The following is a 26,011-nucleotide window of genomic DNA, read 5'->3' as shown; positions in this document are numbered from 1 at the left end:
ATAATTAAAGTAAAGACAAAGGAACCATAAATTTATACAAATAAGCTTATCCACATACATAAAATTAGTGAACCTATCCATACAAGTTGATTAATTAACCTGATCAAAACCGAAATATATGAAATCAGTGAAAACTGTTAGCGTATACATGTATTATGTATATTTATTTATTTATCAGATTTGGCTTGTTAGCTTTTTACCCTGTGTGGCCCAATGTTTGTATATGATTGCCCACAAACATATCCTGTATATATTTTGGATGAAATACAATTATTGTTCATGGGAAATTATTGATTGTAACATGGTATCAACCCTAGCCGATCCTTAAACAACATATTTTTCCATCGTCTCTGTCACTCCTCTTCTCTTCTTCTTCTGATCTTTATCTTTCTTGTTTGGCGTTTTAAGTCCTTCTCGTCTTCACCAACAGTGACTGGTTTAGATTCTTCCGATCCCAAACTCTCTCCCACAGATAAGATCTACGCCATTACAAACATAAAATCGTATGTTCCTCTCCTCCTAGATCTTGATCGACTAAACTATGATTCTTGGAAAGAATTGTTTAAAACCCACTGTATTGGTTACTCAGTGTACGATCATCTTGGCGGGTCTTCTCCAAAATCGAATGACACTACCTGGATTGAAGTTGAAAACATTGTTAAGCAATGGTTGTATGGTACTCTCACACAATCGGTACTCCAGTCTATCGTCATATCTGATGCCACTGCTGCACAAGTATGGAAAGCTATCGAAGACCTTTTTCATGAGAACAAAGAATCAAAGGCTATGGAGCTTGATGATGAGCTTCATAACATCACCATTGGAGACTCCTCCATCATGGATTACTGTACCCGAATTAAGTCCATATCTGATCTTCTTGCAAATATTGGTTTCCCTGTCCGTGAAAGAAACTTAGTCATATATACCCTTAATGGATTGTCTAAAAAATATGCTCACATCATTACCACCATCCGTCATCTAAAACCGTTCCCAACTTTTCTCGAAATACGGTCGATACTCACGCTTGAAGAACGATCAATCAATAAGGAACACAATCGCAACATACAGGCATCACATCACGACCATTCATCTTCCCCGACAATGTTGAATGTCGAACATCAAATACGTAATCCAACTGCAAATCGTGGTGTCTCTTCAAATGGCAGAAGGGGTGGTGGTCGGAACCACCGTGGTGCCAGAGGGGGTCGATCTGGTCGGGGCGGCGGTCGTGACAGATCAAGCGGCGGAGGTTCTTCTCCCTTCGTTGGCAGCTGGGGAGGAGCGACTTCTTGGCAGTTATATTACCCACTTCAGCATAGGTTACTACCTCTACCTCCATATATGGCCCAGTGGTCCAATACTTCATTTAATCGCAACCCACATCTTTATTGGCCCAATTCAGCACCCAACAACTCCAGCTGGCCCAACAACAATACAACTTCAACTCCTCAGGCCATGTATTCTGCTGTTCAGCCCATTATGCAGCCTCATACACCGCAATTTTTTCAGTACCCGCCTACTGCGGATAAAGCAACCTCGCTCCCTCAAGCTTTTAGCACTATGAATCTTCAAGATCCGAGAAACTCTGAATGGTATATGGATACCGGGGCAACTGCACACCTTCACAATAATTCAGGTATACTCAACTCCTTTAGTAATAAGTGTAATAATAATTTTTTTGCTTTAGTCGGTAATGGATCTCGAATTCCGGTCACTCATGTTGGTTAATCTACTCTCAGTCCTAACCCATTTCGTACTCTTCGTTTACACAGTGCTCTTATTACCCCTCAAATTATTAAAAACCTTGTTTCCGTTCTTCAATTTACTCATGATAATAAATGTTCTATCGAGTTTGATGCTTTTGTTTTTTCTGTGAAGGACTTCCTGACCAAACAAACTCTCATTCGGTGTGATAACACGAGTGAGCTATATCCGGTTACTCCTTCAACTCCTCAAGCTCTTCTTAGTGTCAGCTCTTCCACGTGGCATCAAAGACTTGGTCATCCCAGCCAACATGTGTTTCAACATTTACTTTCAAATAATTTCATTTCATGTAATAAGGGAGATTCTAAGTTTTTATGTCATGCTTGTCAACTTGGGAAGCATACTCATTTAACGTTTCCTTTATCTAAAACCGATGCTATGTTTCCGTTTCAAATTATACATTCTGATGTTTGGACATCTCCAGTGATAAGTCATAGTGGAATTAAATATTATGTCATTTTTCTTGATCAATTCTCTCATTTCCTATGGGTGTATCCTTTACGTATCAAATCGGAAGTGTTTTCCAAATTCCTTCATTTTTGTGCTTATATTAAAAACCAATTCCATATTGATATTCAAATGTTTCAGTGTGATAATGGAAAAGAATTTGATAATTTCCAATTTCACCAATTATGTGACACTCATGGCATACACATCCGCTTTTGACGTCCGTAAACCTCTCCTCAAAACGGTAAATCTGAAAGGATGCTTTGCTCCATAAACAACATCATTCGCACTCTTCTTTTTCAAGCTCATCTTCCACCCACATATTGGGTAGAAGCCCTTCATATGAAAACTCATCTACTCAATATTCTCCCTTCATCCACTCTAAAAAATGATACTCCCTATCACAAACTATTCCATAAACAACCCTCCTATAATAATCTTCGTGTGTTCGGGTGCCTTTGCTATCCTCAAACCAACAACACTCACAAACTTCAACCCCGATCTGTACCTTGTATTTTTCTTGGCTATCCGTCACATCATAAAGGTTTCCGGTGTCTCAACCTTCACACCAAACAAATTATTATATCTCGTCACGTAACATTTGATGAATCTGTTTTTCCTTTTGGCTCTATGACACCAAACCAACCCCCCGATTACACATTCTTGGATTATGAGGGGTCTTGTAATTTTTTCAACGACCCAACCAACCCTCCTCACCCTCTCGGTTCTGTCACACCCACCGGAGGTGATCTCACTGCTGGCGTTGACTCATATGCCAGTGTTTCCTCGTCTACCGACATTCACTCCTTGGCAGATGCTTCTACTGTCCCAATATCCCCTCCCGGCGCTACCTTACCATCCACCAACACTACCTAATCTCCTGTCTCGTCATGGGATCTATAAACCTATAAAAAATCTCAATCTTCACTCTGATGTCTTGCTCACTTCCCCCCCTTCCTCGAAGTTATTCTCAAGTGTTTCGAGAACCTAAATGGCGAAATGCAATGAAAGAAGAATTTAGTGCACTTATAGCTAATAGAACTTGGGTACTCGTACCTTAGCCACTTAATGCTAATATTGTTAATTGTATTTGGTTATTCAAAAAGAAACTTAATGTAGATGGTTCTCTAGCACGTTATAAAGCAAGACTTGTTGCAAATGGGCGCAGTCAACGACCAGGAATTGACTGTGATGAGACATTCAGCGCAGTTGTAAAACCCTCTACTATTAGGACTGTACTCAGTCTTGCTATTTCATATCATTGGCTGGTTCATCAATTAGATGTAAAGAATGCATTTCTTCATGGACATATTCAAGAAACGGTGTATATGCATCAGCCACCGAGTTTTTGTGATCCATATCTTCATGATCATGTATGTCTCCTTCAGTGGTCTCTTTATGGCCTTAAACAGGCACCTCGGGCATGGTACCACCGATTTGTGCAATTTATTATCAGTTTTGGTTTCGTCAACAACAAATCAGACTCATCACTTTTTATCTATCATCAGGGTGCTCACATTGCTCATTTACTGCTTTACGTTGATGACATTGTCTTGACTGCTTCATCCATAGGTCTTCTCCAACAGATTATAACGAATCTTCGTTCAGAATTCTCCATGACATATTTGGCGTCGTTAAACTATTTCTTGGGCATAGGTATTCTCACGATGATCAAGGCATGATTCTTTCTCAACATAAGTATGCTTAAGAGATTTTAGAACGAGCTAACATGCTTAACTGCAAACCTGCTCGCACACCGACTTATACTTCTACTAAATTTGATGGCATCGGTCCTCCTGTATCCGATCCTACACTCTATCACAGTCTGGCAGGAGCTCTACAGTACTTGACCTTCACACGTCCTGACATTACTTATGCCGTTCAGCAAGTCTGTTTATTCATGCATGATTCGCGGGAGCCTCAGTTCTCAGCTCTCAAACGTATTCTTTGTTATGTTCGAGGCACTATTGATCATGGTTTACAATTATAATCTTCCTCTTCTCGAGGTCTGGTCCTTATTCTGATGCTGACAGGGCTGGTTGTCCCTCTACTAGGCGCTCAACTTCTGGTTATTGTGTTTTTCTTGGTCCGAACCTTCTATCCTGGTCTTCTAAATGACAAGGCATGATATCGCGGTCTAGTGCCGAAGCAGAATATAGAGGTGTTGCAAATGCAGTTGCCGAGATGAGTTGGCTTCCCAATCTTCTATGCGAGTTGCTTTACCCACCACTCACTGCTACTCTGGTATATTGTGATAATGTTAGTGCTGTTTATTTATCTTCCAACCCGGTTCAACATCAACGTACTAAACACTTTGAGATTGACATTCATTTTGTACGGGATAAGGTTGCAATGGGATAGATTCGAGTTCTTCATGTCCCGTCTTCGTATCAATATGCTGACATTTTCACGAAAGGGCTACCGTCTTCCTTGTTTCTTGACTTCAGATCTAGTTTGAACGTCCGCTCGCGATCTCCCGTCCAGACTACGGGGGGCTGTTAGAGTATACATGTATTATGTATATTTATTTATTTATTAGATTTGGCTTGTTAGCTTTTTACCCTACGTGTCCCAATGTTTGTATATGATAGCCCACAAACATATCCTATATATATTTTGGATGAAATACAATTATTGTTCATGGGAAATTATTAATTGTAACAAAAACTAATACATAAAAGTTGATTAATAGGCAATTGATTAACACAATCAAGGCAGCCTTTGTTTCCTCACATGAGTAAACAGAGCCTCACGTATCCAACAGTTAACATGGAGGAAACAAATGAATGTTTAACATTTCGAAAATGCATAAAACAAAACAATGTAGTCGAAAGTCAAGAAGAAAAAAAAGCAACAAAAATTGATATCCAAATCTACAACAAAATCTACAAGCAATAATAAGTATTAAAAAGAAAGCAAGAAATTATCTAGAAAAATGAAGAAACAATTCTCAACAGCAATAAAAACAACTATCAATTATGTTTTTAATGAAGTTTCGTGGTTGTTACTTGGGATGAATCAATAACCCTTGTTTTTTTTAATCAATGTCCTTGATTTTCTCAATGGGAAATCTCTAGAAAGTCCTAAAATTTTACCCTAATTTACGAAAAAGTCTCAAACTAAATTTTGTTTACGAAAAAGCATGAATTACCTGTAAAAATCGCGATTTGACCCCTTCTTTCCGGTTTACCGGTTTTATTACTTACCTGTTTCACTAAAGTCCCATTATTTTACCCTAATTTGCGAATAAGTCACAAAATAAAATTTATTGATGATTTGGCCATTTTCTTCATGTAACATACATTTTATCGGTTTCATTGATGACTTAGCCACCTAGTCATTAAACTAGTTAATAAGATGGATACGATGGATTATATAATGCTACATTTACTGTAAAATTTGATATCCATCTAATCAGCTCATTTATGACTATGTATCTACGTCAACAATGAAACCAATAAAATGTGTGTTTCAAAGAAAAAAAGGGCAGAAAATGAGTTGATGTTTGATGAGATGGATATATTGGGTTACATAAGATTAGATAAACAATTTGATATTTCTTATAAACGTAAAAAACAACACAGTTGTTGTTAGTTTATGTAAGGGAAAATAACATATAGGCCCTATAATGTTTCTAGGGTTTACCCATTTAGCCACTTAACTTATTTTTTGGCCTAATAAGGGAACAAACTCGTTTTTGTCGGGTCTATTAGGTCATTTCGGAAGAATTGAAGGGGTAAACCAGTTACCCCTTGCCACATAAGCACTTCTTATGACCCCACGTCACTTGCCCCATAACATTTTCCTCATTTTTCCCTCCTTCCCTCCATTTCCACTGTAGCATGCCCTACAACATCTTTTCACCGCCACACCATTTCAAATCATCTTCTTTCCTTGTAACCCGGTTCATCATAAATTCAAACCCATCAGTATCAAACGGAAATGAGGTTTTCACACGGGATGTTCGACTCATTCAGAAAAAAGACGGTTTTAGGAGGAAGGGCATTTTGGGAAGTTTTTTTAATTAATTGTTTTTGTTCCAGTTTTATATGAGTCAAATACTTATTGTTTTAGTATAAGTAGAGGACGTATGTAGATTTATTAATGAATTCGAGAACAAGTTTTGTATTCTCGTTTCTAAGAAAGCTTGGTAATTAAGCAATTTTCCAAAAAAACTTTTATCCCCTGTTTTTGCTTCTTATCTCCTGTTCGTTGGTGCACAAGGTGCAGGTGAGTAAATCATCTCTTGTGATAGTGTGATTATATCACTTGGTATTTAATCAACCACTTCCCTTTTCTTCTGTTCCTATTTCATGCACAGTTAAGGTTTTTTCCATTCTACAAGAATCAAGTGAATTGATTCCTACACAAACCTTATTTTGTTAGAAAAAACGCAGGTCTCTGCTAAGAGGTTAATCGAGTATGAAGCTGAACTTTGTGACTGGGTTAGTGAGTTAAAGTCTGACTCTTTTAAAAAAATCTCATGTGTATAACGAAAGCAACGATGGTGAAAATGATTGGAGAGGTGGTGCTAGTTTAACTATTAAGAGAAAGCCATGATAGGTTCGTCTCCAGAAAGGAGAATGGATTTGGAAATGGAAAAGGAGGAAATGATAGATTTTATGTGATAAAACAAGAGATGCTGATGGGTTTGTGTTCAGATCTATGGTAACAAAGAAATGGTCAAAATGTGATATTACTTTCCAATGGGTGATGTGGCAATTTTTGACTATTTGTCAATAAAATCGGGGGAAAAGGTGAAGATGGCTAAATAAACAGGTTCCTCACTACTTCGTTCCCTTATTAGGCCAAAAAATAAGTTAAGTGGCTAAATGGGTAAACCTTAAAAACATTATAGGGCCTATATGTCAATAGTCTTCGTTAGATGCATTTTATGTTCCAAAAAAATACACAATACATCAGGATATCAAGTTTTATTCTAAACATAACATTATATAACTCAACATATCCATCTCATCATCTCATTTAATGACTAGGCGTCTGGGTCAACAATGAAACATGTAAAATGTATGTTACATAGAGAAAATGACCAAATCATTAGTAAATTTTATTTTGGGACTTATTCGCAAATTAGGGTAAAATAATGAGATTTTAGTGAAACAGGTAAGTAATAAAACCGGTAAAACCGGAAAAAATGGTCAAATCGTCATTTTTACCGGTAAATCATGCTTTTACATAAACAAATTTTAGTTTGAGACTTTTTCGTAAATTAGAGTAAAATTTTAGGACTTTTCTGGAGATTTCCCTTTTCTCAATAGTTAAATTCAAAATTAATGAAAAAACATAGACATTGGAAGATTACGTGGGATAAGAAGATATCAGCAAGATTCATTAATGCAATTAATTGTGCAACAAATGTTGATACCAATTAAAACTACGTCAATTATGTTTTTAATCAAACTTTGTGATGGTCTTGGTCTGATGATCAATTCTCTCATTTATCAAGGTTTATGATTGTCTGTGGATGAAGCAATTCTGAAATTCAGATATATATAGGAAAGAGTTCTAAGATCACCAACGATTTATCTCACAAGCTCGTAGAGATTTGGATGCGTCTTCAGGAAGAAGAAGAAGAGATCAAAAGGGAGAAACGTGAATAAAAGGTTAGGTACCTAAGCTTATATAAATATTCTAAAGCCATAAAATGATTCACACCAAAGTTACAATAAGTCATTCACTCTCTTGATTAAGTCAAAACTTAATTTTCTTTTTCTCTCCCAAAAATGTATTTCAAATAGTCCAACATTGCCCCTAAATTTAACACCCCCACTTCAAACCTATGACAATGGGCTTAGTTCTTGGACGACATATGATGTGATGAACTGACAAAAGAAGCAAATCTAGAAAAGATGAAAATGGCATCAAAGCAAATCGAAACAGAAAGAAAGGAAATCCTTGCAGCGATTGAGAAGAAGAACATGTGGATAATTTATACAAAAAATGAAATCCATGAGGATAAAAGGTAGATTAGAACCTTCAAACATAAGATGAACATAAAGAGTTAGTTTTTTTGGAACCTTGTGGAGGATATGAATGGTGTGAAAGTATAAGTTGCTATCATCTTCTAGTCACCCTTCCACCATCAGCGGCCAACGCCTTTGCCATCCCTTAGTCCTAATCTTCCATCGCTCAACCCACACATTCCATTGCCACTGCTCCCCCTTTTATCGATTTCTTTGATTTTAAGTTTTGGTTTTTAGGGTTCTTAAATTAAATCCCTCTCCATCTTCTTCAAGTTTCTTATTCATAATTGCATATTACTTTCCTGCAATCACACATAATACTTATATGCTTTAGAGTGGTTTGATCCGGTGTTAACATGCGCTTATTAGAAAAAAATATGTATTTTTGTGGTTTGATTTTGATGCAAATTTTGATAAATCACTGAACATTGATTACGGTGTAAGTTTAAAACACATAAATATAGGGATTTTTAAAAAAGAAAAACTTGGTAGGAATAATGGTGTTTTGAAAGTGTTTAATTTTATATATCTATAATTTAAGCCTTATATCTTGTTGGATTAGTGTCTAAGCCCATAACTATATTTGGTATGTACTTGACCCGGTTATGCATGGTCCTTTTGGGTTGCCTTCACCAAAGCAACTTGACAAGGTAATTTAAGGAAAGAGAGAGGATATTATGGTTTATTAATATATTATAAGAATAATATATTAAAGGAGAAATCATATTTATTTAATTAGTATTAGTCATAAATTAATTAGGAATTAATTTGGTGACTAAAAGAGATTAATTAAATAAAGGGGCATAAACTGTCAAATGTGTGATAGTTGAGTTTTGGGCTGGGAAACCTAATGGACTAAGAGGGAACGAAATTATGATGAGGGATCATCATATTTTCGTCCAAGGGCCCTATTCCAGAAGGTTCCTTGGGCTACTTGGTGGCTAAGGTATCCATTAGGGTTTAGACTGAAACCCTAGCAGCCTATAGTATAAATAGAGACCCTTGCATGCAATTTTCGGACACTTGTTCCCAAGAGAAAACCCTAGGCCGAAAATTAGCATCCTCTCTCTCTCTCTCAAAGTTGCCTTCTTGCTTGTGTGGTGTTTGTGATCCATTAGAGGAATTACAATTGTGATTCTAAGCTCAAGAGAAGAAGATTCAAGCTACTATTTGAAGAGGTAAACATCTAGATCTGATGTTATATGTTAATTTTGATATTATGTATGCTAGATTAGGGTTTGTAAGTCTTGGATTCATTGCATGTACAATAGAGAAACCTAGATCCAAGCATTAGGGTTTGTATGAGCACATAGGATTGTTCTTATGCATAAAACCCATCAGTGGTATCAGAGCCTTGATTGGTTTCTGTTGTATGTGATGCAATTGTCGAATTCTTGCTGAAAATCGATTTTCTTGCCTCTGCCCGAACCAACTCGGCGAGTCAGTATCTGGACTCGGCGAGTTCAGATTGCTACTCGGCGAGTTTGGGACTCAGACAAAGGATATCTCGGGATTTCTTGCTGTTTTGGTGAAGAATAATTGCCTTATATGTTTTTAACTGATAAAATTCGAATTTTATTGTTATTGAAAGATTATCCTTGCCAAAACACAAGATAATTACCAATTGATTAGATAATAAATTCCTTATATGATTAAAATTGATTATTTGAATTAATTGGGTAACTTATCTTGCAAGAAATTGAATTACGTCAAATATAGATAATCACTAAATTAATTGTTTGATTTATATTATTTGTTATTTGATCCCTTGTGTTTTGAAAAGTTCAAAACTTGCCCTCAAGTTTTGAAATTTAATTTTTTGATTTGAAAAGTTTAATTTTGAAAAATTTTAAATTTCAACCCTTAGAATTTTACAAGTTTAAAATTCAATCTTATACTTTATCTATTACAAGATTAATATAAGAATAAGCTAGTTTTATCACTAGTAGGCCTCATTCACGAAGCCAGTCTATAAGGTGGGTATAAGGTTGCTGCCTATAAAATAACGCTTAATGGGTGTACACTCACACCTACCGCTTGCTTGACTGGTGGAGGGTCGTTAGCCGAACGGATAGGATAGGACACTTAATTCCTCATTATAAGTATAATGGAAATATTATAGTAACTACATTGTTTTATAAATTCCCAATCTTAGTTACTTTAGGGTAAAATGTGAAAATGATGCTATTTCATGGAATTACACTTTGTACCCCTGTCAAACGTTAGTGGAGCGTGCGTGGCTAACCGGCACACTAATTTGGGATTGACATTGGTGACAAAGGGTGGCTCGATGTTTATCATAGATCAATGGAGCGTGCGGGGCTAACCGACACATTGATTAGGTGATAGAGACATTGGGTGCACCATGTTGATTTGCATGGTTATTCACAACTTGTTTGTGATCCTCGGCATCCCAGTCGCAAATTTGAAGTGCATATCGAGATTTAAACATGCCATTGAAATGTTCAATGAATCTCAAAAGAAATCTAGGAATTTTCAAATACATTTAAAACTTAATCTCTATTTCGTTTTTCATGGTGAAAATTAGTGAATCGTCATTCACTTACCTTCAAATTATTTACTTTTAGATTACGACATCCCTTTGCTAAGGTGTAAATAATGTTGTTGGATCCTAGCCCTAATTTCTCATTTGGGTGTTTAGTTGGGGATTCATTTCTAATCAAACTTTGTTTCTTTCTATTTCAGATGTCTAACGCAAACGCAAACAACAACACTTCTAGGTCATTCTTGTTGATGAACCTATGTCAAAAGGTGACATTTGATGGCTCAAACTTCAACGAGTGGATGAGATACATTCGCATGATAACTCGCTACGAGGACAAAGAATATGTCCTCGATGAGAAACTAGAAAAGATCAACCCAGAAGAAGCTACTCCTGAAGAGATGGCCGCCTTTGAGGCCCACGAGCGTGATGCGACGAAAGTTCATTGCATCATGCTGGCCACCATGAACCTCGAACTCTAAAAGTCCTATGAGGACATGTATCCATATGAGATGCATCAAGATTTGTTGGACAGGTACCACCAGAGCGCGAGGCAAGAGCGCTATGAGATCATTACCAACATGATCACCGCTAGGATGGGGAGTGGATAATCCCTAACTGCTCATTTGCAAAGAATGCAAAGGTATGTTGATCGTCTTCTCAAACTTAATGTTAAGTTTGATGAGGATTTGGCTATCGACATCATCCTCCACTCCTTGCCTTCCTGCTACAACCAGTTCAGAATGACCTACCACATGAATAAGGAAGAGGTCACCCTGAGTAAACTTCAAGGGCTCCTGAGGACAGCTGAGAGCAACCTCAAGGACAAATCTATTGCATCATCCTCTACTGTAGCTGCTCCTGTGTTGGCAATTGGCCAAGGAAAGGGAAAGAAGAGGAATGCTCCTTCTAAGAGCCACCAAAAGGGTAATCCCCAAGATGGTTCCTCTTCTAGTGGGACCAAAGCAGGTTCTATTAAACCCTCTTCTGACCCCAAGGAAACAGAGTGCTTCTATTGCCACCAGAAGGGCCACTGGAAACGAAGCTGCCCTAAATATCTTCAGGATATTAAGGATGGGAAGATAAAGCCCACCTTTGCAGGTATGTATTTAATTAAATCTAATAACTCATCACTTGCTACTTCATGGGTCCTTGATACTGGATGTGGTTACCACATTTGTTCTGATTTGCAGGGGCTAAGAGAAAGTAGGGAAGTGGAGCATGGAAGGATAAACTTGATCATGGGAAACAAGAAGTCTTCACCAGTCACCAAGATCGGAGTTTATTCCTTAGTGTTGAGTAATGGGTTAGGGCTAGATTTAAATAATTGTTGCTATTCGCCAGATATGGCAAGGAACATCATTTCTTTTCATGGATTGTTTAGACAAGGTTTCAGATATTCATTTGATAATAGTAATGGTTCTATTAATGCTTATTTGAATGGTGTCTTTTATTTCAATGCATTACCTTGTAATGGGATTTATGAATCGGTGTTAATTATAGATAATTCAGGAAATGATGTTTTGAATATTGATTCGTCCACAAGTTTGGACAAAGCATGCTTGTGGCATTGTCGCCTTGGCCATGTTAACAAGAAACGCACAGCCCAACTCCAAAAGGATGGAGTCTTGGAGTCATTCGACCTTAGGGACGATGACGTGTGTGAGTCTTGTTTACTTGGGAAGATGACCAAGTCACCCTTTACTGGCACATGTGAAAGGGGTGAGGGTGTATTGGATCTCATACATACAGATGTATGTGGACCCTTTAGATCCACCACAAGGGACGCTTGTCACTTCTACGTGACTTTTACAGACGATTATAGCAGATATGGATATATCTACTTAATTAAGCAAAATTCAGAAACCTTTGAAAAGTTCAAAGAGTTTAAGAATGAAGTAGAGAATCAGCTGGGCAGGAAAATCAAGATTCTTCGATCTGATCGAGGAGGAGAGTACCTAAGTCTTGAGTTTCACGACTATCTAAAAGAATGCGGAATAGTTTCGCAATTGACGCCTCCTAGAACGCCACAATTGAATGGTGTGGCTGAGAGACGTAATCGAACCTTGTTGGACATGGTTCGTTCTATGATGAGTCGTGCTTCGTTACCAATCTCATTCTGGGGGTATGCCTTAGAGACTGCCGCCCATATCCTTAACCTAGTTCCCACCAAGAAGGTTGCCAAGACACGTCACGAGATGTGGACAGGGAAAGCTCCCTCGTTAGCACATGTCAAGGTTTGGGGTTGTGAAGCTTTCGTAAGACGAGAGACTCAAGACAAACTAGAACCTCGTAGTGAGAAGTGTTATTTCATCGGCTTTCCACATAAGTCTTTTGGCTATCTCTTCTATAGACCAAGTGACAATGTTGTCTTTGTTGCTAGGAGAGGAGTTTTCAAAGAGAGAGAACTCATAAGTCAAGGAGACAGTGGGAGTCAGATTGACCTTGAAGAGCTTCAAGAGTCAGGAGATGAAGGAACCTCTGACACTGGCGCTCAACCTGAGGAGGAAACTCCTGTTGAACCAATTGACCAGTCCTTACCTCTTAGACGTTCCAATAGAGTTAGTGTTCCACCCCAGTTTTATGGTTTCCATATTACTACTGACGGGGGTACGTTTATTAGTGATAGTACACTAGTAAATCTGGACGAACCTAATAGCTATAAGAAAGCCATGGCAGGCCCAGAGTCTGCTAAATGGAAAGAGGCAATGGACAGCGAGATTCAGTCCATGTATGACAACCAAGTTTGGAATTTGGTTGATAATATACCAGGTCGTAAGATAGTCGGGTGCAAGTGGATCTTCAAGAAGAAGACATACATGGATTGGAAAGTGCACACTTATAAAGAGCGATTGGTCGCGAAGGGCTTTACTTAAACTCCTGGAGTTGACTATGATGAGACCTTCTCACCATTTGCTAAGATAAAGTCTATTAGGGTAATGCTCACAATAGCTGCGTTTCATGATTATGAAATTTGGCAGATGGATGTAAAAACCGATTTCCTAAATGGGAAGTTGGCTGAGGATGTTTACATGAATCATCCAAAGGGTTTTGTCGATGCGAAGCATCCCAATAGGGTGTGAAAGCTTGAAAAATCCATTTATGGATTAAAGCAAGCATCTCGCAGATGGAATCTTTGTTTTGACGAGAAGGTCAAAGAGTTTGGCTTTCTACGAAGCGAAGATGAGTCATGTGTGTATGTCAAGGCCAGTGGGAGTATAGTAAGCTTCCTCGTATTGTATGTCGATGACATACTGCTCATAGGAAACGACATCCCAACCTTACAGGAGGTCAAGTCCTGGCTTGGGAAGTGTTTCGCTATGAAGGACCTCGGAGAGGCTTCGTACATTCTGGGAATAAGGATAGTGAGAGACAGAAGTAAGAGACTGATAGGACTCGGTCAGGATACATACTTGGAAAAGGTACTAAAACGTTTTAGTATGGAAAATTCCAAGAAAGGGGAGTTGCCAATTCAATGCAATACCAAACTGAGTAAGACTCAGAGCCCGAGTACAGAGGCAGAGATAGATGATATGAGTCGAGTACCTTACGCTTCCGCAGTTGGCTCAATTATGTACGCTATGACCTGTACTCGCCCTGATGTGGCCTTCGCTTTGAGCATGGTCAGCAGATATCAAGGGAACCCTGGTAGAGCGCATTGGATTGCTGTCAAGAATATTCTTAAGTACCTACGAAGGACCAAGGAATGGTTTCTAGTCCTCGGTGGGAGTGATGACTTAAGGGTGCGAGGGTACAGTGACACTAGTTTTCAGACGGATCGGGATAATTACCGATCGCATTCAGGCTGGGTCTTTACCCTGAATGGAGGAGCAGTGACTTGGAAAAGTTCCAAGCAAGAGACCGTAGCTGATTCAACGTGAAAATCAGAGTACATTGCGGCAAGCGAAGCGTCAAAGGAGGCTATATGGTTGAAGAACTTCATATGAGACCTTGGAGTTATGCCATCCATAAAGGAGCCCATGGAAATTTTCTGTGATAATGAAGGAGCGGTTGCCTTGACCAAGGAACCAAGGGATCATGGCAGATCTCGACATATCGACAGAAAATACAATTTTATTAGACATCGGGTAGAAGAGGGACTCCTCGTTGTGAAGAGGGTATCGTCAGAAGATAACCCAGCAGATCCCCTTACGAAGGGACTGAGTAGGGTTAAGCATTTGAAGCACCCTAGGAGCGTTGGGCTAAAGGACGATATTAGTTTAGATTAGATAGATAGGAAATTTGTAATGGATAATTTTGTATTCAACATTTTGATGATTAAATAAAGGTGTGTTATTTATAAGAAAGTTACTATCTTGTGTTGATTATTTATCTGTTATTTCCAAATTTTGCATGTTTTGACTTCCTGAATAATAAGATTGTTCGAACAGTCCACAATCGCTCATATGTTGGAAGTAGATATGTAAGAAGATTGTCATAAATTTGTTTGTAGATTGTCTAAAAGGTTTAGACATAGCAAAGGTTTGCTACAAAGTTTATGAGTGCTTATGAAATATGTTTTGAGCATTGGAATAAACCCGCACTTGCTAGTATCACTTCATGAAAGTTATCACAAGTGATCGCAAGATGATAATATCATATAATCTTTAAACCTAGAGATATGGTTATTGTTTGCTAGATGATTATGCATTGATAATACGAAAACGCATCAGTAACTTGATGTTATAAAACGTATTATTGTGTGTAACTTAGCTAGTAGATAATAAAAGCATATAAATCGAAGTTTTATGTTCCTTTTATTCTAAGAGTATAAAAGCGATATCTTGGCCACTTGATGATTTGGTTTGACTTATGTGCCGGGCCCGGTCAGGATGAGGTTGATGTGTTCAACTGAATTCTATGTCAAACAAATCAGAAATCGAGAAACAAATGCTGGACAATAAGTATTGTCGGCATGATATCTAGAACAGAGGATTATACGATCCTTTATCTGAAGGACAGGATTTTGATCAGAGTTGACAGAAGCGTATAAGAGCTACGATTGCTAACCGGATCCTGAAGTCGTATGTGAGATATAGTTACTAGACTTATCCAAGTGGGAGACTGTTGGATTAGTGTCTAAGCCCGTAACTATATTTGGTATGCACTTGACCCGGTTATGCATGGTCCTTTTGGGTTACCTTCACCAAAGCAACTTGACAAGGTAATTTAAGGAAAGAGAGAGGATATTATGGTTTATTAATATATTATAAGAATAATATATTAAAGGCGAAATCATATTTATTTAATTAGTATTAGTCATAAATTAATTAGGAATTAATTTGATGACTAAAAGAGATTAATTAAATAAAGGGGCATAAACTGTCAAATGTGTGATAGTTGAGTTTTGGGCTGGGAAACCTAATGGACTAAGGGGGAACGAAATTATGATGAGGGATCATCATATTTTCGTCCAAGGGCCCTATTCCAGAAGGTTCCTTTGGCTACTTGGTGGCTAAGGTATCCATTAGAGTTTAGACTGAAACCCTAGCAGCCTATAGTATAAATAGAGACCCTTGCATGTAATTTTCGGACACTTGTTCCAAAGAGAAAACCCTAGGCCGAAAATTAGCATCCTCTCTCTCTCTCTCTCTCAAAGTTGCCTTCTTGCTTGTGTGGTGTTTGTGATCCATTAGAGGAATTACAATTGTGATTCTAAGCTCAAGAGAAGAAGATTCAAGCTACAATTTGAAAAGGTAAACATCTAGATCTGATGTTATATGTTAATTTTGATATTATGTATGCTAGATTAGGGTTTGTAAGTCTTGGATTCATACAATAGAGAAACCTAGATCCAAGCATTATGGTTTTTATGAGCACATAAGATTGTTCTTATGCATAAAACCTATCATATCTATCATCTTATATTTTTTAATATTTATATCTCTTATATATAATTTTAAATTTCGAACCCTTATTGTATATTATGTATGAAATAATTTATTTAAAATATATAATTAAAATTTAAGTATTATTTCTAAACTGTTTTGTGAGTAAATGTGTCTCATCAACACCTTCAAACTGATATATACTTAATATATTGCAAATGACATTACACAACAAATTAAAAAGTAAATTAGAATATAGTTCCTATCTTACGAAATTAAAAGATTAAATACATACATCATTACAATAAAAACCACATGTTAAATTAAAATAAAAAGTAAACCGTAAATTACAACATGGTTTTTACAAAAAATACAAAATTCACATCTCATTTGAATATCGGTGGGTAATTTTTATAATTTTTCAAATTATGACCAGGTTGGTAACATAGTCGACATTCATAAGTTTTATCGAGATGAAGAATGTTGATCTCCTTATGAAATTGGCTTGCACACCTTTGACCTTGTTGCATAGAAAGGTTCGAGTAATCTACTTCAATTGTCTCATTCGACTCCAATCAATAATCATGAAAAAGTGGTATAAAATCGTACATAACAAGATTGTTGTCTATACGCCACAATAATGTACACATTGACGTTACTCACAAGTTTCTGATTGGGATCAAGTCGTACGATGTTGTCATGGATATGTTTTGGCTGTCTGCCTGTCAGACTAAGATTCTCTACACTAAAAATGTGTACGAGTTTCGCGTTTCGTGTGAGTGTATGTCTGCTCAAATGAAAATTCAAGATAATTGTAAAAAAGACAAATTCAGATTTTAGGATTCTTATTGTAATATGTCATGTCCTTATTCTTGTAATTTCGTAACATAGTATATGTTATGGACTTATTATTGTTAATTTCCGAATTCTTGCAAAGAAAATTCAGAACACCTCCTATATTTACAACTTTTTCTTCAAAATGCCCATATTTCTAAAAAAACTCACATGCGCCTTAAAAGAGCAAGTTGGTAATGAAAACAAGTTATATTAAGTAGAAAATGAGTTCATGCCAGACTGGATTGAAGATTTGGACGGAGTTAATGAAATTGATCAAAGAAAGACTAGAGGAGTTCATGGGAGGAGATGATTTGTTGCTCGAAAACGTATCCAGCGTCCAGATGTAGATCTCTTAATTTTGTGTATATTTTCTCATCTGTCTATTGTTTTTCGAAGAGAAAAAGGACGAAGTTGAATGTCCATGAGCAGTGGGAACTTTTACTGTTACTTCTCCTACGAACCAGAGGGCATGAGCACATGTGAGAAAAAAGCAAAATACAAAGACCATTCTTGTAATATGCTTAATTCTGTACTTAAAACATAAATCTTTAAAGGTCGACTTTAAATTTTATGTTTTTTTTTGACACGAAAAGTAATTTCAAAATACGATTTTAGTAATGTACTGCTTGGGTAAGCAAGTGATTAATCTATAGTTATAAGGATAATTTATTTATTTTTCAAAAATCAGATAATTGGCATTTAACTCGACCAGTATTTAATACCATATAGGATACAATATTTTTATAATAATATTTTTTTGAACGGGCTAATGGTTAGAAGTTAGTATCACGAAATTGTTCATTTTCGGGTTAGAACCCGAGTCTCGAGACTTCCAATTTAAAAGGCAAAACCCTTATCAAATGGATTAGGCCAATATTTTATAATAATATTAAGCGTATGAGTTTTCTTTTTCTAAAAAGGGAGGGATATTAGCATCCTATTTTATCAAATCAATACAAATATTAATAAATTAATAACTGAATTTTTATATTGGTTTTATCAAATAAAAATCTTCAATAACCACATATTCAATTTCAAAATATAATTTTCAATTTTCAGATTTTAAATCAAATCCAGTTATTATGAAACGTGTTCATATCATCGTCTATATTTACGTAATATAACATATGACATGGATAATATATAAGTAATAACAATAAAACATAAATATTACAAACTTCCGGTGAAAAGGCAAAACGGGAGTTACATACTACTACAGAAGCAGTTTACCGGCCACTGGCTATATCTCAACCACCCGCCGCCGCTACCACGGTGTTGTACCTGACAACGACATAACGTATAATATATGTATATCTTAACAGTAAGCCACACACTTCTTGCAGTCCATGGTGCACCCACCTCCACCGCCACCTCCGCCGTACCCCTTACCGGATCGGCTGTACGCAGTGAAGCATTTCGCCGGACATGTCAACTTCTTCTTGTAACACGGTCCCTTGTCTTTACACACCACAGTGGTACTAACTACCCCACTTTTAGAGTGATGACCTTTCGGACCTCCATAACCCGAACCGTACCCGCCACCCACACCATTTCCTGGCCAGTTGTTTCCCATTCCGGGTATGTTGAATCCGGGTCCTGTACCGGGGCCGAAGAACCCGCCGCTACTGTCATCCCGACCACCTTTCTTGTTGTTGTTGGAGTTGTGCTTGTCGGACTGTGGGTCGGGGCGGGTTGCAATAGTGATAGTGAAAAGGAAGAAGATGAAGAGGAAAGGAATGATGAGGTTTTTCATGGTGAAAGTGGACTTCGAGCAAATGGGTGTTGGGGGATATTTATGGTGGTGGGTGGGGTTGTGTCATGTGTGGGTATGGGGGTAGGAAATGAGCATTTAGGAGGATGTAGGGTTGCATGAGACTATGAGAGGTAGGTTGAACTTTGAAGGTATAAATGTGGGTAAAAGGTACTCATGCATATCCTTATTAAAAACATGAAAGAAAATCGTTGAGCAGCTTTAATGTGTTAGATAGTGTATCAAAATAAACCGGACTTCAAATTTATAAGCTTTTAGTAAAGTTGGGTTATAATAGTTTTTGCTAATGGTTGTTATGATTTCAATTTCATCTCAAGATTTTAAGAGCAAAAAATATCCTCATCATATTAGAATTTATCGGAAACATGATTTATACAGTAATTTTACGATTTTGATTAGGGTCTTAAGATCTTATCATGATTTGATCCCGCATCCTTAGTTTTTATATTATAGTTGAACCACAAAAAATCGTCATTCAACTTGGAACTAATCATCACAAGCCACGGAAAAGTATCATATTACATCAACATTTAATCTATTTATCTTGATAGACAAAAAAATAATAATGACACTCATGTTAGTCTCTTTTATGATCTTATGTTTTTAGTTATAGACGATAATGATAACCTTATTTCTTGTGCTTAAGATCTTTTCTTCATCTTTAAAATGGAGTAATGTGAACATGTGGCCGCTTCCTCTTCCTTTGAAGCTCTAACTCAATCTCCCATTTTTGGGCCATCTAAATCATTTGCTCAAGGGACTAGCATCTAGCAACATTAACAAACTCTCATATGTCACTTCTCAACATATCCAAAGATCTCATCATCTTCATCTCCCCACCGGCTGCATACTCAGGGAAAAACAATCCACTCTCCATAAATTTGGCGATGATCTCAGTCACCCTCTCCATGGTCTACTCGAGAGCATAGAACTCTCGGGCCAACCGATGCACCTCAATAACAGGTACGCACTCTTCCCTCAACCCGGTGAAGAAATCCTGCTAAGTCATAGCGTCAATAGCCTCCGGTCCAAGAGCACGGATCATCCCACCCCACCCACCCCACCAGTGTCGAGCTCCCTCTCGTAGAAGACATGTAGCGAATCTGACCTTTGCCTCATCCGGAATCCATCGCATACTGAAGATGGGCTCCTTCTTCCCCGAAAAATCGGGAGCTCTATGAGTACACAGAACTCACGGAAAGTGACCTCACGAGTTCGGGGCCGACTGGCCTCCAAGTCAACCCGAATAGTCTGAAACCGCTCATCCATCATCGCCACCAACTCATCATTGATCGTATCGAACATACGAGGCAAATCCTCCAATAACCCTCGAAATCGCTGCATTGATCAAGTCGCGCAACTCAGAATCACCCGATCCAGAACCAGAGCCTTAACCAAAACCTAAACTACCTCCACGACAAGTTATCACCATTCTGAAAATACAACAGAGAGGTTAAAACATGGTCATACTGTTAACTCACACTATGCCCCACTATCAACCCCTTAGATTAATCCTAAGGATTATACCTGATTCAAGTACAGATCGTGTGCTTTCGGTAGCACGGGCTCATACTACCTTCCATACCTATATGTACCCGCCCCAGGAATCATCTTAAAGTTCCTAAGTTGCTTCCCTATGGCCACTACTAGTCAACCCTACCATAAAAGTGTACTCATATACTAATATACTAATATACTTCCTAGGCATTCCTAGGATTTCCCATTCTTTACCCGCGTGCCGAAAAGGTCTCTACTAACGTAGAAAAATCACCTCGTGACTGCAAGTCATATATAACCAAAGATAATATAGACATTTGAATCAATGTCTCTATCATAAGGCCTTAATCAGACACGAACAAGCAGTAAGTATGGACCAAAAATTATAAGGGTATCTAGTACTAATCATATAGAACTCTAAAGCATTCACTAAACAATCCATCAATTTTAGCATAAACCCTAACAAGTACATAAAAGATACATAACAGGCAAGAAGAAGGCATCTCTCCTAAACATGCATTCTATCATGTAATCCTGAGCAGATCCTTAGCTTAACTTTGAAACGTCCCAAAATTCATAGAAAATTTTTCATTTTTAAATAACTAAACAATCCATTCTTTTACATAAATAGATCATCATAGTATCAAAAGTAGTTTCAAAATAAACATCAGAATATCATAAAACAAAGTGCGTAATCTCCAGTGGATGTGATGCAATCATGTCTGTCCCTTCCCCTTTGCTACAAGAAGTACCTGAAACATTTAAACGTAAAATCGTAAGCATAAAGCTTAGTGAGTTACCAAAATATAAAATACCATACATATCCACATTCATAATAATACGACCTATTTCAGCCAACGGGTCTGTTTCAACCCAAGTGAATGTTACGGACCAAATCATAGTCTTACAATCACCCCTGCAATGGCCTATTTCATCCAATGGGTTTGTTTCAAATCAAGTGAATGATATGGGCCAAATCGTAGTCTTAAAACACCTCTACAATTGCCATAGACCAAACCATGGTCTTTCATACAAGAATAACATCAAGAGTCATAAAGACAACAATGACAAAATGATACCTAGTGTCCTATATATTATAGTGAGAAGGCTCAGCTCTCTATTGAAGTTGACTACACCACAACTCGTAAGATCATAATGTAACGTCCCATTTTCCAATGATTTTTTTTCATTTTTATTAAGGTAAAATTCCCAATTTATTAATCCATTATTTAAGAAAACAATTTATTCCAAATTACATTTATTAAAATCAGAGTATTGACGGAAACACAAAATCTTCAAAGTTGCTGATGAGTGTGTACAGTCCAGGCCGGAATACCAGGGTTTGTTAGCCTACCGCCTCAACCCAACCACTCCTCCCGAGCCTCTGTGCCTACGGCTTACAAACGGCCCACACCAGGTATCTTGGCCTACCGCACAAAGCAGGATTGCCTCAACCCAAACCAAACATAATATGTCCACATATAAACAATCAGGATCAAGTATTCCCATAATATATGCAATAACAATCATACAACTCACTACCACCTACTAGTCCTCTCACAACATACAGTCCTGCTACCCGCTAACCTCCATAGAATGCATAACCATAAGTATCAGAGGTGAGATAGCCACCCGAACAGGTGATCCTACTTTAGAGCCACAACCAAACAAGGAACATGCAAGATAGCCTAGACCAAGAGTTCTCAGGCTATCCTACATGACCACAGACAGTCCCTAAGGGCACTCCATAGGTGATAACCAGCAAGCACAGATAACATACAGTTCTACATGTCATTGCCACAAAGCAACATACTCAATACCAGGAGACAGATCTAACATGTCACTACAATATTGCAACATACTCGATACCATAAAACAGATCTAACAGATCACTACAACATAGCAGTATACTCAATACCAGAACACAGATCTAACAGATGACTACAACATAGCAGTATACTCAATAGCAGAACACAGATCTAACAGATCACTACAGTATAACAACATACTAAATATCAACTATCCAAGGAATGCACGACCGTAAATACTCAAAGGTGAGATAGTCACCCGGACAGGTGATCCTACTCTAGAATCACAACCAAACAAGGAACATGTAAGAGAGCTTGGATCAAAAGTCCTCATTCTATCCTACATGACTATATACGTTCCCTAAGGTATCCCTCTACTAACAGATAAACAAAACTAGTGGGCCGACATTGGTTCCTTCGACCCACGGTATAGTGAGGTGAAACTCACCTCGATATGTGTGTAGGTAACCACAGTAGTAACGGAGAACTCTACAGCTTCAACTCACTTCCAATCACCTACAAGAAGATACTCGAGTCAATACCCGATTACTGGTCATAATCACTTGCAACAGTGACTACCTCACATGAAATGACGATTAGGGTTAAGTAAGAACACTTAACCCATTAAGAACCTAATCACCTAATGGTAGGAATGATTAAGGTTTGACTTAGTCATTCTCGGGTGAAATAATAATCCAATCAACGACCCAATTACGTGCCCGATCATTGTCCGAAATAGAGCTCCCCGATTCTAGGGTTTTCACATAAAATGATAACTAGGGTTAGTGTTCTACACTTAGCCATTTAAGGACTTAATCCATTAAGTACAATATTGCATTAAGTTAATTATAGGGGCATTATTAAGTATTATTTAAAGTTTAATTAACGGCTTTAACACGGGTCCCGACCAACTCCAAAATTAGGGTTTTATTGATATTAGGGTTTTCTAAACCCTAATTAGGGTTTCCAACCCCAAACTCGCCCCACTCGGGCTAAAGTTAACTGTTTAGGTAATTTAATGTTTAAAAAGTCGGGCACCACCCAATGCCACCTTCGACAATGGTGGTTGACGGCGACCTGAGGCGACAACCACCCACACATGACAGTAGCAGCAGTTTCAAGTGATAAATCCAACAATCCAAGCACACATAAAAGTTCTTACATCACACACACACACACTAACACCAAAAAGACAAGGAAAAATGCCCAATAAAGCCACCAAGATGGTGGCAGAAGGTGGCAGCCACCACCTCACAGTGGTGGTGGTGGGTTTTCTTTAATTTCCAGCCAAGAAATATCCATGCGAAATCACAACAATACAACATGCCCACAACCACACGATGTGGTGCTTAGTGGTGGCAGAATGGCGGTAGCCACCATGGTTGGCTGCCATGGTGGTCCTCTTGTTTTCCGGCCAACAAACACACGCCAACACATACTGAACCACACACACACATACATATGTGCGGAAACACCCACCGCATAGTTTCACTTCTCTCTCGGAGGAGGATGACGGCGAAGGGATGACAAAAGGAACGGTAGCACGAAGCAGTGGCAGCGGCGGCGCCAACAGACGATGCTAGCTGCGGTGACGCAACCAGGCGACGATACTGGTGGGGCGATGGATGACGAATCGGAGGAAGGAAGGAATGTGCTACTGAGAACAATAGCAATAACAACAACCACGGTTTCGGCCTTCAATCCCGTCGACACAGTTGTAGAGGCGGTCGCTCGGTGGTGGTTTCCGGCTTCAACAGTGGAGGCGTCGGCGGTTAGAGGTGAGGGGTATAAGGGTGGCGGCCGAAGAAATGGTCTAGGGTTAGGGTTTGAGGATGCTCTTTTAAATGAAGGAACAAGAGGAGGGTGACGGGTCTTAGCCCGTCTTTGATTCAACTTATGCCAATTTCCCATTTTCAGTCCCTCCCTCCCCAATTTTTTTCAATTCAAGTCCATAATTTACTCTATAGCCCCCTGCTTCCAAAAATCTATTCAATACTAGCCCACATGTGACCATTTAACCCTCAACATTCAGAAATATAACTTTTAACACCCTAAGGTGTACACCCTGCTAATTAATTCGACTTTAGGCTTAACAAAATAAAATGTAAAATACATTTCGGATTTTTAGGGTTTATTATTTATTTATTTTACTTATCTATTTTATTTATTTTCTTATTTTAAACGGAATGTTACAATTCTCTCCCACTTAAATTAGATTTCGTCCTCAAAATCATCTTACTTCTACTTCAAGATGCACTCCCCCACAATAACTAAGATGAACAAAAATCCGCAAAATCAAATCGGTCCTAGAGTTTTTCGGCCAATCGTCGGCATGCTAATCCCACACAAAGGGCATCACCACAATGAAGAATAACTGATCACATACTAAACTGGACCACACTCTTGCTTGGCTCCGACAATCCAACTAAGCTATTCACAATCAACACTCAGAATCACCCCCAATCAGACGATAACAGACAAGCAAACCCTCAACCTGAGCTTTTAACACCCTAGGGTCTAAGCACAAGCACACCTTATAGATGCTATCACAACTAATACTAATACGAATCAAAGGGAAAATCCAATAGATGACGACGATCTTGCCACGAAACCAAAAGATTTTGCAGTTCCGCAAAGTCTAGAACTTAAAGAAATCTGAATGAGAACCGATTCTTGACATCGGTCTGTTACGAGGTTCCATTCTCCCCCACTTGAAATATGCTAGAAACTAAGAACTTCATAGTCCTTTGATATCCAGACTAACTTGAACTCCACCCCTTGATCCCAACTACCGATATCCACATACACATGAGAATTTGAACCGAAACAACATCCATACATTCCATCTCGCATCAAATCAAGGACAAAGATAATTAATCCATACATAACAAGAGATCAATTTAAACAAAGCTAAATAAAATAATTTCATTTAATTGATCATCCAATATTACAACTGAACTTGAAACATAGACGAAAGTAGCAGGCGAATGATAATACTACCACAATTACTAAATAGAAGAACTGCCAACTCAAATCTCGGTCCTTGGGACCCCGGCCATCCCTTGATGACCATCGGGTGGCTGCCAAGCTAAGGGCGTAGGATCCAACACCTCACTAAGAAAAGGACAATGAGCTCTGATGTGGCATTCCTGACCGCAATGGAAACAAACTCGTGCACTCCGCCTACAATCTCTACCAAAATGGCCCTCCTCGCCACACCTACGACATACAAAAGGTCTGCGCCTCCCTCCAACTGATCCTGAACTCTGGTCGGCGGACTTGAACCGCTTCACTGCAGGTTGGGACTGATCCGGAGCCTGACACTGCTCCTTCGCCTGGGTCTCTATCTCAATCTCACTCATCCTCTTCGCATCCTGAAACTTAGCGAGAGAACCGTAGCCTTGGGTGGACACGAACCGTCGAATGTTGTAACATCCCGAAAATCATGTCATAATTTTTTTTGTTTTTAGATTAATAAATCGCTAATACATATATTTCCCATAAAACCAGAGTAACTAAGTTTTATAAAAAGATCATCAAATCAAAGTAATTCACATAATACAGAAACATAT

The 26,011-nt window shown here is 38.2% G+C and overlaps 2 protein-coding genes across 2 annotated transcripts; one reads left to right on the top strand and one right to left on the bottom strand.

Moving 5' to 3' along the window:
* Nucleotides 1–259: 259 nt before the first annotated feature.
* Nucleotides 260–3,893, top strand: LOC145126551 (uncharacterized). The gene is made up of 4 exons (XM_079061896.1): nt 260–304; nt 409–1,592; nt 2,353–2,455; nt 3,318–3,893. The coding sequence occupies exons 1-4, from the start codon at nt 260–262 to the stop codon at nt 3,891–3,893; spliced, it is 1,908 nt and encodes a 635-aa protein (XP_078918022.1).
* A 14,603-nt stretch (nt 3,894–18,496) lies between these two features.
* On the bottom strand, nt 18,497–19,158 carry LOC145123252 (glycine-rich protein). The gene has a single exon (XM_079058473.1). The coding sequence runs from the start codon at nt 19,114–19,116 to the stop codon at nt 18,679–18,681; it is 438 nt and encodes a 145-aa protein (XP_078914599.1). The 5' UTR covers nt 19,117–19,158; the 3' UTR covers nt 18,497–18,678.
* Between the last annotated feature and the right edge of the window lie 6,853 nt (nt 19,159–26,011).

This window comes from Lactuca virosa, chromosome 7, assembly GCF_052849685.1.
Source record: "Lactuca virosa cultivar CGN04683 chromosome 7, Lactuca_virosa_CGN04683_v6, whole genome shotgun sequence".
In the NCBI taxonomy this organism is placed as follows: domain Eukaryota; kingdom Viridiplantae; phylum Streptophyta; class Magnoliopsida; order Asterales; family Asteraceae; genus Lactuca; species Lactuca virosa.
The sequence above is the reverse complement of the archived record's forward strand: the minus strand, read 5'-3'. Positions and strand labels throughout refer to the sequence as shown.